The sequence below is a fragment of the Rhincodon typus genome, chromosome 45, assembly GCF_021869965.1.
Source record: "Rhincodon typus isolate 14 chromosome 45, sRhiTyp1.1, whole genome shotgun sequence".
NCBI lineage: Eukaryota > Metazoa > Chordata > Chondrichthyes > Orectolobiformes > Rhincodontidae > Rhincodon > Rhincodon typus.
Genome location: NC_063376.1, coordinates 4984874 through 4996325, shown reverse-complemented (window position 1 = coordinate 4996325; position 11452 = coordinate 4984874). Strand labels below are relative to the sequence as shown.

The 11452-nt window shown below is 42.0% G+C and overlaps 1 protein-coding gene across 1 annotated transcript in view; it reads left to right on the top strand.

Moving 5' to 3' along the window:
• The window catches only part of LOC109925331 (polyunsaturated fatty acid 5-lipoxygenase-like), a 173814-nt gene that overhangs the window by 37329 nt on the left and 125033 nt on the right, over positions 1-11452 (top strand). The window contains exons 3-5 of the mRNA XM_048620265.1: positions 1028-1112; positions 1911-2033; positions 8386-8492. Of these exons, the coding sequence (XP_048476222.1) occupies positions 1051-1112; positions 1911-2033; positions 8386-8492 (292 nt within the window). The 5' untranslated portion in view covers positions 1028-1050. The remainder of the gene's footprint in view (positions 1-1027; positions 1113-1910; positions 2034-8385; positions 8493-11452) is intronic.

The window sequence follows — 11452 nt, the reverse complement described above, 5'->3', positions numbered from 1 at the left end:
TGCTGCTTGGCCTGCTGTGTTCATCCAGCCCTGCACCTTGTTGTCTCGGATTCTCCAGCATCTGCAGTTCCTACTATCTCTGATTCAATTTTAACTCATTTCATTTAACTTCACTTTACCTTACTTTACTTAATCCACATTTAACCCGAATTCTTACCCTAACCCAACAAGTTTGGCTTGAATCAAATTCGAATGAAGTGGCCAACTTTGGTCTCTGTGTAGATCTTTCCACATGGTTGTCTTCTCTCTGAAGATCATTCAGGAAATGGGCTTCTCAAATGAAAGCTTCTCCCAAGAAAATTCTTTTGTTCCGTTAATTTATCTGAAAACGTGCTCTTTGCTGGAAAGATCTCTGGCACTGAGCCAAAGAATTGATCAAGGAACAAAACACTGCAGATGCTGGAATCTGTACTGAAAACAAAAGATGCAGGAAATCACAAAGGATTGGATAGCATCCATGGAGAAAGAGCAAGCTAACATTTTGAGTCTCGATGACTCTTCATCAGAGCTGATGTGAAGTGTGAAGGGGGCAGCATTTATGCAACAGTGAATTTACTAGTAAACAACTGCCAAATACTTACAGCAAGTCATAAATAGCACATTCCGTTCTCCATATAAGGCAATAGTGGTGCCAGTATGTCTCGAGACCACTATAACACTTGCCTTATTTGGTCAACACAGGGAAATGAAGGTTGCAATATATCCTGGCTGCAGTTTAACTGAGGTCAGAGTTTCAACTAGCTTGACCAAATTCCCAGCATACTTGATTTTAACTCTTAAACTGTCTAGTCGCCATTTCTCCTGCTGGCCACCTGACCACAAAGTGTCTTCGTTATCTTCAGCATGTAGCCTGAACTTGCCTCATTCTTGCTACAAACAATCTAAACCCCTGAATTTGACTTCCAGATAGAATGAATTCCCATGTATCTGGTTCTATAGTTATAAAATCCTCCAATTTCCTCAATCAGCTCATAATTCATCCTTGGATATCACATTCTGGAAATAACATGTGCATCTAACTTTACAGCTAAGAGATTCCATGATGATTCGATGATGCCCCTGCTCCAGTCACATCGCCGAGCTGAATTGAGGGAGAAACAGCTGCTCTGCCGGTAATGGCCAAATATTTCAAACAAAAACAAAATACTGCAGATGCTGGAAATCTGAAATTAAAAACAAAACACACAGAAAATGCTTGTGAAAGTTGGCAGGTCTGCCAGGAACTGTGGAGAAAGAAACAGTTAATGCTTTGAGTCAACATGACTCTTTTTCATAACAGATTCTTTCTGGAAGAGTGACACTGGACTTGAAACGCTAACTCTGTTTAACAGATGCAGCCAGACCGGTTAAATATTTTCAGAGCTTCCTATTGTTCTTTACATCGATTGAATGTCAAGGAGAGAATGTTTGATTATTTCCTTGCAATTGTGTAGTGCAAATGTTACTTGCGTTATGGTCCATCTATATATTAAAGAATCTATATGTAAATCATGTCTGCAAATCTGAAACAGAATCATGCAGTAACTTGCTTCCAGATTTAATCAAATCAAATGAAAGTCTCAATTTAATGAGATCATTGCACTTCCAGTGTTGCTCTTATCAGAGGAGAATGTATGGGAAAGAATATGAAATTACATTGAAAGGACTGCAAGAACAGGTCAGGACATGATCTTGAGTAGATATCACAATTGGACTGAATGAGGGCCTCAACTTTATGTTAAAGTGATAATATTGATTTTATTTTAAAATCTAATCATTAATTTCAATTCCCTGGGAATAACAAAATGTTTTTCCAATTGAATTTTTAATCTTCATTGAAATAAACAATTCCTGGTCTAACTCAATGCTTCAGTTTTTACACAGACATGTCTCTGCCTCATGATTGAATAGTTCCTCCCTTTGTGTTCTAGGTGGAAGAAGTTGCCCTCTAAAATGCCAAAATGTATTGATGCTCAATCGGTGGATGATCTCCCTGTAGATTTGAGATTCAGTTGTGAGAAAGAATTTGGTTTTGAACTCTCTGTGGTAGAGAGGTAAGCATCATATTCCTGGATGAAAGGCACCATGGAAACCATGTAATGGTGAAGGGAGCATGGAGTACAAGTACAAAAGAGGTTATTTTGCTTATATGAAATGTTGATTTTGCCTCAGCTGGAGTATGGTGTCTATTTCAGGGTAATGCACTTTATCAAAGATCTAAAGGGACTGGAGAAGTTGCAGAAAAGTTTCATGAGAATTTTTCCGGGGAAGGGGAACTTGGTGACATGGGTAGATTAGAGAAGTTGGAACTATTTTCTTGAATAAGAGAAGGTTGAGAGGAGATTTGATCCAGGTGTTCAAAATCATGATGGGACCTGGACAGGATAGAGAGAGAGAAACTGCTCCCATCCATGAAAGGATCAAGAGTGAGATGGCATAAGCTTAAAAGTCATAGAGTCATACAGCATGGAAACAGACCCTTCAATCCAATTAATCCATGCTGAGCATAATCTCAAACTAAACTAGTCCCACCTGTCTGTGCTTGGCCCATATCCTTCCAACACTTCCAGTTCATGTACTTATCCAAATATCTTTTAAACATTATAACTGTACCCGCATCCAACACTACCTCTGGAAGTTCATTACACACACAAACCACTCTCTGTGTAAAAAAATTGTCCCTCATGTCTTTTTTAAATCTTTCTCCTCTCGCGTTAAAAATACACTCCCTAGCCTTGAAATTCCCACCTGAGGGAAAAGACACCTGCGATTCACATTATCTATGCCTTTCGTGATTTTATAAACCTCTATCAGGTCACCTCTCGGCCTCCTACGCTTAAGTGGAAAAGGTCCCAGCCTTTCCAGCCTCTCCTTATAACTCAAACCCTCCATTCCCAGCAACATCCTGGTTAATTTTTTTCTGAACCCTCTCCAGCTTAATAATATCCTCCCTATAACAGGGTGACCAGAACTGGACATAGTACTCCAGAAGAGGCCTCATCAACATCCTGTACAACACCAACATAACATCCCAACTCCTATACTCGAAGGTCTGAGCAATTAAGGCAAGCGTGCTAAACACCTTCTTAATCACTGTGTCTACACGTGATGCAAACTTCAAAAAATTATGTACCTGAATTCCTAGGTCTCTCTGTTTTGAACACCACCCAAGGCCCTACCTTTAATTGTATAGGTCTTGCCTTTGTTTGTTTTTACCAAAATACCTTTCATTTATCCAAATTAAACTCCATTTGCCACTCTTCAGCCCATTGACCCAATTGATCAATATCTCTTCATAATCTTGGAAAACCTTCTTCACTGTCCACTATACCACCAATCTTAGAGTCATGCTTTCTATATTCTATATTCTGATCTAAATCCTTTATATAAATGACAAACAAAAGTGGACCCAGTACCAGTCCCTGTGGAACACAGCTAGTCATAGGCCTCCTGTGAGAAAAACAACCGTCTACCCTCACTCTCTGTCTCCTGCTGTTTAGCCACTTTTGTATCCAATTGGCAAGATCACCCTGAATCCTATGTGATCTAACTTTACTCAATAGTCTACCATGCAGAACCTTGTCAAAGGCTTTACTAAAATCCAAATAAATAATGTCTACCACTTTGCCCTCATCAATCTTCTTGGTTACTTCCTCAAAAAACTCAATCAAGTTTGAGAGACACGATTTCCCTCACACAAAACCACACTGACTATCCCTAATTATTCCTTGCCTCTCGATTGCATTTAATCCTATCTTTCAGAATCATTTCCATCAATTTACCCACCACTGAAGTCAGACTCACAGGTCGGTAGATCCCAAGCATCTCCTTACATCCCTTCTTAAATAAAGGCACGTTTGTCACTCTCCAGTCATTCAGCACCTCACCTGCACTGATACAATTTGTGGTCATTTCTACTCCATACTTTGCTCTGGGATTGCAGCTCGCCAAAGTTTATAAGAGAATTGTGTCCCTTTATTTTGAATACGAATTACAAAAACACACCTTTCTCTTGAAAATCCTGATAGACCTGCCATTAGGCATAAGACAGATAAGCTTTGTGGTCATCTGGCCAATATCTTGATCAACAAGACCAATGCTTAATTACCATACGAATTACAAATTCACAGCTCCAGTAACCATTCTCCATTGAGATATCCAGGATGAAAATAGATGCCTACGGCTGCTCTCAATACCCCTAGCTCAGGAATGGGGAAGAAAATCAGACAAGTTTCTGAATTTCTGATTTTCAGAAGGATTATGTACACATGGATAGGGCTATTACATGATGGCTCAACTCAAGATTAGGTACTGCTTTAATGCTGATATACCATAACTTGTTTAGACTTACAAACCAGAGTGTTGCACCTTGAGCAAGACACCAGAGATAGCAGATGAGCAAAACACTATACTTGCAGAAGATGACTGTAACTGGATCTTACTAACTACAACTGAAGGAGCAGTGATCCCACCAACTATGAACCAAGGTAACAACGATGTTACTGAGTGCCAAAATAGCATTGATCTCGCAAACTAAGATAACACCACAACAACTAAATAATACAGTTGTGTAAGGCATCCTTTCCGACTCTCACTTTCACAACCTAGTAACATATTTTAAATAAATTGTTTCAAAATAAGGCGAGCAGCCAAAAGCCAATCAGGGCTTATCTATGCAGGGGTTCCTCACCTAATGCCACTCTAGAGCTGAGATCTTTTTCACCTCACAGCCCAGTGCCACCAGCTTCCCTCAGCAGCTCAAGTTCCTCAGTACGCAACTCACCCGTCCTGTGTTCTGTGGACTGTACAGCAGTCTGTGATCAGTTCCCGCATCATCAGAGTTTTCTTCAGGTTGTCTCTCACAGTCACCCCACACCATGCTGGGACCACAATTTCTTTGGATAATCCATAATACTATTTGCCAAGGATATCTTATATCCCTCTCTTTGCCTACCCTGATCTCCCTCTTAAGAATGCCCCTACATTCTTTATACTATTCAAGAGATTCATTTGAACCCGGTTGTTTATATTTAATATATGATTCTTTTTTATTGACGAGAGATTCAATGTCTTTATTCATCCATCTAATCCTGCCAGCCTTATCTTTCACTCTAATAGGAACATAGTGAGCATGAGCATGTAAAGTAACACAGGAGCATTTATAAACTTCACAGGCAAAGATGAAAGAATAGGCAGTCAGACATGCTACAACTAGAAAATTTCAAGTAGGGGATAAAGTGCTCGTTTTATTACCCTTACAAGGTGAACCTTTGAGAGTGAGATTCAGTGGCCCATACAATATATTTTGGAGGGTTATTAAAATGATTTATCTGACAGGTACTTCAGATCATAGGAAGAAGAATCGGTTAAATCATGTGAGTATGTTGAAGACACACAAAGTCATAGAGCTATACAGCACGGAAACAGAACCGTGGCTCCCCCCACCAACTCCAACACTTCCCCGCTGCCCAGACATCCCAAACCAACCCAGTCCCACCAGACAGCACCTGGCCCATACCCCTCCAAACCGTCCCCACCCACGCACCCATCCAGATGCCCTCAAACGTTGCAACTGCACCAGCCTGCACCACCCCACCTCGCAGGCCACCCCTTATACATGCACCACCATCTTCACAAAAAGGTTTCCCCCTCAGGTCTCCCCAATATCCCTCCCTTCCCACCACAAACCCCAATTTTGCAAAAGGAGAAAAAGCACTTTTACAAACAACTTCCTCACATAGTGTGTGGTTATGACCAGGAATACACATCCTGGGTGTAACATGGAGGCAAGTTCAATTTACACTTTCAAAGAGAATTGGATTGTTATCTAAACAAAGAAGAATGTGCAGCATTATGGGAAAGGGCAGGGCAATGGCAGAAAGTGAATTGCTCATTCAGAGAGCTGGTGCAGAAGCAATGAGCTGAATGGCCACCTTCTGCACTGTAGCAATTCTGTGATTCTTGATGACAGGGTTACTTGCAACTTTACCACCAAAACCAATGCTCATTAAGATGTGACCTGGTTTTGACTGATGTTCTCTATAATTGCTGGGAAAGGACCGACATAGTCGACGTGTAACAGAGTCCAGAGCTTACCCACCCATTCCTGTAAATGTGGGGGAGCTGCTGCACTAATTTTTGTCCTTGTTGGCACTCTGGACACTGTCCCACCAATGCATCTGTGTGAGCATCCAATCCTGGCCACCAGACATAACTTCTTGCCGACATCTTAATTTTGGAAACCTCGAGATGACCCTGGTAGAGTTCAGACAGTATCTGGTGGTGACCTTTCCTTGGGACAATCACTGTTGCTCTTCATATTGATATGCCGTCCTCTGTGGTAATCTAATCTCGTTGGGCCCAGAAAGGTTTCACTTCTGGTTGTGATAGCTCTTTTGTTTCCCCCATTACCACCAGCTGTTTTAGTTTTACCAGGATGGGATCTTTTTGTGTCCATAGTCTGATATTGTCAACATTGATCGAAAGCGTGTCCAGAAACATTAAAAACAGAATGGACTCTTCTGGCGGCAGCACCACCAGTGGTGAATCCACTAGTGGAAAGCAGCTCGAAGCATCTGCATTTGGCATTTGGACTTCCAGACAGTGTTCCAACTTGCAATTGTACGCACTCCGATTACGAGCCTGCAGCTGAGTTTGACTTGAAGCTATGGGTGGCATGTCCTTGTCTTCTTTATGTATCCCTAGCGAGTGGTTTGTGGCTCGTTACTTAAGTGCGTAAAGGACTTGGTGAAATTTTCTCACACCAAAGATGACTGCCAAATCTTCCTTCTCTAGCTGGGTGTATTTTCATTCAGGAACAGTCAATGTCTGGTAAGCATACACTATTGGGCGTTCCTCTGCGCTGGCCCTCTGATGAACCAACACTACTCCGATACCATACGGTGAGGCACCGCATGTCACCTTAGATGACGATAGCTGCTTCTTCACTTCCCTAAAGGCTCATATTGGCTACAAGACCATTTTCAGGCTGACCCTTTTCCAATTACAGATGTAAGGGTGCCACATGCAGCAATTAACTTAGCAGATAGCTGATTGAGCACTTCGCTGAAGTTATATGCTTCCTTGGAAAGGCTAGTTCACGATTTCAAATAACTTTCTGACCCTTGCTTAAAAATAGGCAAGTCATCTTCACAGAACTGTAAACTAACATCCATATTTCAGAAAATGTTTGACAAAAGTCCCGCATAAGAGAATTTTGTGCAAGATTAAAGTGCATGGGATTGGGGAAGTGTATTGAGATGGATAGAAAACTGGTTGGCAGAGAGGAAACAAAGCGTAGGATTTGATGGGTCCTTTCCAAATTGACAGGCAGTAACTAGTGGGCTGCCACAGGGATTGGTGCTGGGACCCCAGCTATTTACAATATATATTAATGATTTGGATAAGGGAACAAAATGTAACATCTCAAAGTTTGCAGATGATACCAAGTTGGGTGGGAGGGTGAACTGTGGTGAGGATGCAGAGACCCTTCAGCATGATCTGGACAGGTTGGGTGAGTGGGCAAATCAATGGCAGATACAATATAATTTGGATAAATGTGAGGTTTTTCACTTTGGAAGCAAAAATAAGAAGGCAGATTACTACCTGAATGGCTGTAAATTGGGAGAGGGGAGTGTGCAGCGGGACCTGGGAGTCCTTGTGCACCAGTCGCTGAAGGTAAGCATGCAGGTGCAGCAGGCAGTAAAGAAGGTAAATGGTATGTTGGTCTTCATTGTGAGAGGTTTCCAGTACAGGAGCAGGGGATGTGTTGTTGCAGTTATACAGGGCCTTGGTGAGACCACACCGAGAATATTGTGTGCAGTTTTGGTCTCCTTTTCTGAGGAAGGATGCTCTTGCTCTCGAGGGAGTGCAGCAAAGGGTTACCAAGCTGATTCTGGGGATGGTGAGACTGATGTATGAGGAGAGAGTGACTAGGTTAGGATTGTTTTCGCTGAAGTTCAGACGAATGAGGGGGATCTCATAGAGACTTATAAAATTCTAACCTGACTAGACAGGGTAGATGCAGGGAGGATGTTCCCGTGGGGGTGTCCAGAACAAGGGATCACAATCTGAGATTCGGGATCGTCGATTTAGGATGGAGATGAGGAAACATTTCTTCACCCAAAGAATTCATTACCACAGGAACTAGTTGGTGCCAAAACATTGAATGTACTCAAGAGGCGACTAGATATAGCACCTGGGGCGAATCGGATCAAAGGTTACGGGGAGAAAGCAGGATTAGGCTATTGAGTTGGACAATCAGCCATGATCGTGATGAATGGTAGAGCAGGCTTGAAGGGCCGAATGGTGTCATCCTGCTCCTATCTGCTATGTTTGTATGTTTCCTTCATTTTCGAATTCCCGAATAATAACAGCTTTCAGAAACCTTCATCACAATTTCTTTAGTATTGCAGAACTGGAATTGAAGGAGATTGTGAACAATTTGGAATACCCTTGGACCACTATTGAGGACTTCGATCACATCTTTTGGAAAGTCAACAATCCTATTGCAGGTAATGGAGATTTGCCGACAAACTTTTTAAAAATTCAATCATGGGATGTGGGTGTCACTGGCTTATTACCCATCCCTTGAGAATATGGTGGTGAGCTGCCTTCTTGAACTGCTGCAGTGTAGGGTCACAGTGCTGTTAGGGTGGGAGTTCCAGGATCTTGACCCAGTGTACTGAAGCAATGGCAATATTTTTCCAAGCCAGGATTATGAATGGATTGAAGGGGAACTTGCAGGTGGAGGTGCTCCTATGTACCTTGACCTTTAAAATGATGGTAGTTGTTTGTTTGGAAGGTATTATCTAAGGAGCCCTGGTGAATTTCTGCAGTGCATCTTGCAGATAGTCCACACTGCAGCTACTGAGTGTTGATGGTGGAGGGAGCCGATATTTGCAGATGTGGTATCAATCAAGTTTGCTGCCTTGTCCTGAATGATGTCGAGCTCCTTGAGTGTTGTTGAAGCAGCACACATCCAGGCGAGTGAGGAGTATTCCATAATATTCCTGACTTGTGCCTTGTCAATAGTGGATAGGCTTTGGGGAGTCAGGAGTTGAGTTACTTGCTGCATGATTTCAAACCTCTAACCAACTCCTGCACCCACAGTATTTGTAAGACTGGTCCAGTTCAGTTTAAAGTCAAGAATGTTTCCCCGTCACAACCTGCCACAGTCATAGTCCTTTAGGAGTTCAGTCAATAATGTTGCTGATGAGCCACTTTCTGTGATGGTCATTAACGTCTCCCACTGAGAGGATGTTTTGGTCCCTTGCATTCCTCAGTGCTTCGTCCAGGCGTTAATCATCATGGAGGTGGACTGACTCATCAGCTGAGGAGGTGGGGGTAAACAATAGGAAGTTCCTTGACCATGTTGGACCTGATGCCATGAGATTTCATTGGGTTCAAAGTCATTGGACTTCCAGGGCAATTTCCTCCTAACTGTATACCATTGTACCACCACCTCTGCTGTGTACTGGTGGGACAGTACACCAGGGATGGTGATGGTGATGCCTGGGACTTTATCTATAAGGTATGACTCCGTGAGTATAACTATAGCAGGCTATTGCTTGACTCACCTGTCAGACAACTGTCCCAATTTTGGCCCTAGCCCCCACTGGTTAGGAAGGACAATTCTGCAGCAGGGCTGAGTTTGCCATTGTTGTTTCCATTGCCTTAGTTAATGCCAGGTGGTCTGTCTGGTCTTAATCCATTTTTGAGAGGGTAGCTAAGAGTTAACTGCATTACTGTGAGTCTTGAGTTCATCTAGGTCAAACCAGGTAAAGATGACAGTTCCCTTCCTAAAAGAACAATAGTGAACCAGACGTCTTTTTACGACAAACAACAATAGTTTCATGGTCATCATTAGATTTTTTTCAATTCCAGATATTAATTGAATTCTACTTAGAACATCTATCATGGCGAGATTTGAACCCTGGCCCCAGAGTTTAGATTTATAATCCAGCAACAGTACCACTAGGCCATTGCCTCCACAATTAAGACAGCTCATAATCTGAGATAGTATTACAAAAATATCAACAGGACAATATTTATCACACCAGCAAGACCAACTAGAGAGAAAAAAACCTGCATTACTATAGGGCCATTAATGACCTCAGGATCTCTCAAGGAGATTTATAGTCAATGAAATGTGCTTGAAGTTTAATCATTGTTATAATGAGAAAATGAGGCATGTAGCAAGCTACCACAACTGGCGATGTGCTATTGAGCATATTTCTCTGGTTTCTTGCCATGTATTTGACTCAAATGCTCCAAAAATGCATTTTATTGATAGCATGTATAAAAATGCATAACAAAGCATTTTGATTTGAGAATTACAGAGTTTGCAATCAAATTCAACTTGCTTCCATAGAACATGTGCGACTCTGAGATGACTCAGTACAACTTCAGCACTCTTGATATTTACAATGGATTAATCATATCAGGGATACAGCTTGAGAGGTTCTGCACAATTTTCAGCCTCTTGGTGTATAATGGCAGAAAAGGTCCTGTCCAGCAACCCCTAGCCAGTGTACCTCTGTGACAGCTGCCCTAAGCTTTAGTGTGCCATGCCTTGCTGTGTACTTGGGTGGAAGGCTGAAACCCACACTTTGATACCAAACCCAGAGTAGTATCAATGTAAGACTTCAATGTGGTTGTCCTCTGGGGTATTCTTGTTGTGATGATCCTTCCTGGTGGACACCCAATAAAGCACTGGACACTGTGAGAAATTGTGGGTTAACAGTATCTGCTTTTCTAGTCTTTCTGCCAAGATGAACATCTAAGATTTTCCCACATTACACTCCTTTTCCCAGTGCTTTTGACCACGAACTTTATCTATGGCACTTTGTACATTCTTTGTATACATATCACAATTTGCTCTCCAGACAATCTTTGTATCATCAGCAAATGTGGTTACAGTACAATTGGTCATCCTGTCATCCAAGTTATTTAATATTAATAAGTTTGTAAATATTTCAGTAAATCTTATTTTCAGACAGAAAGAACATACACTCTGCTGAAGAGGATAAGAAAACATTCACCAGGATGTTGCTTGGGAAGGAGTATTTTAGCGATGAAGAGAAGTTTAATAAGCTTGGGTTGTTTTCAATGGAACAGAGGAGGTTCAGGCGGGCTTCCTGATTGTGATGGATAAGATTGTGAGGGGTATGAACAGGGTGGAGAGAAACCCCTTGGTTGAAGCATCAGTACCAAGGGGGCATAATTTTAAGGTGAAAGGCAGGAAGTTTAGAGCAGATTTGAGGGAAAGGTTTTCATCCACTGATTGGATCTGGAATACTTTGCTTGGGAGGGTAGTTGACTTGGGAAACCTTGCAACCTTTAACAGGCTCAAAAACAAAGTTGCTGGAAAAGCTCAGCAGATTTGGCAGCATCTGTGAAGGAAAAAGCAGAGTCAACATTTCAGGTCCAGTGACCCTTCCTCAGAACTGCAGTTCTAAGGAAGGGTCACTGG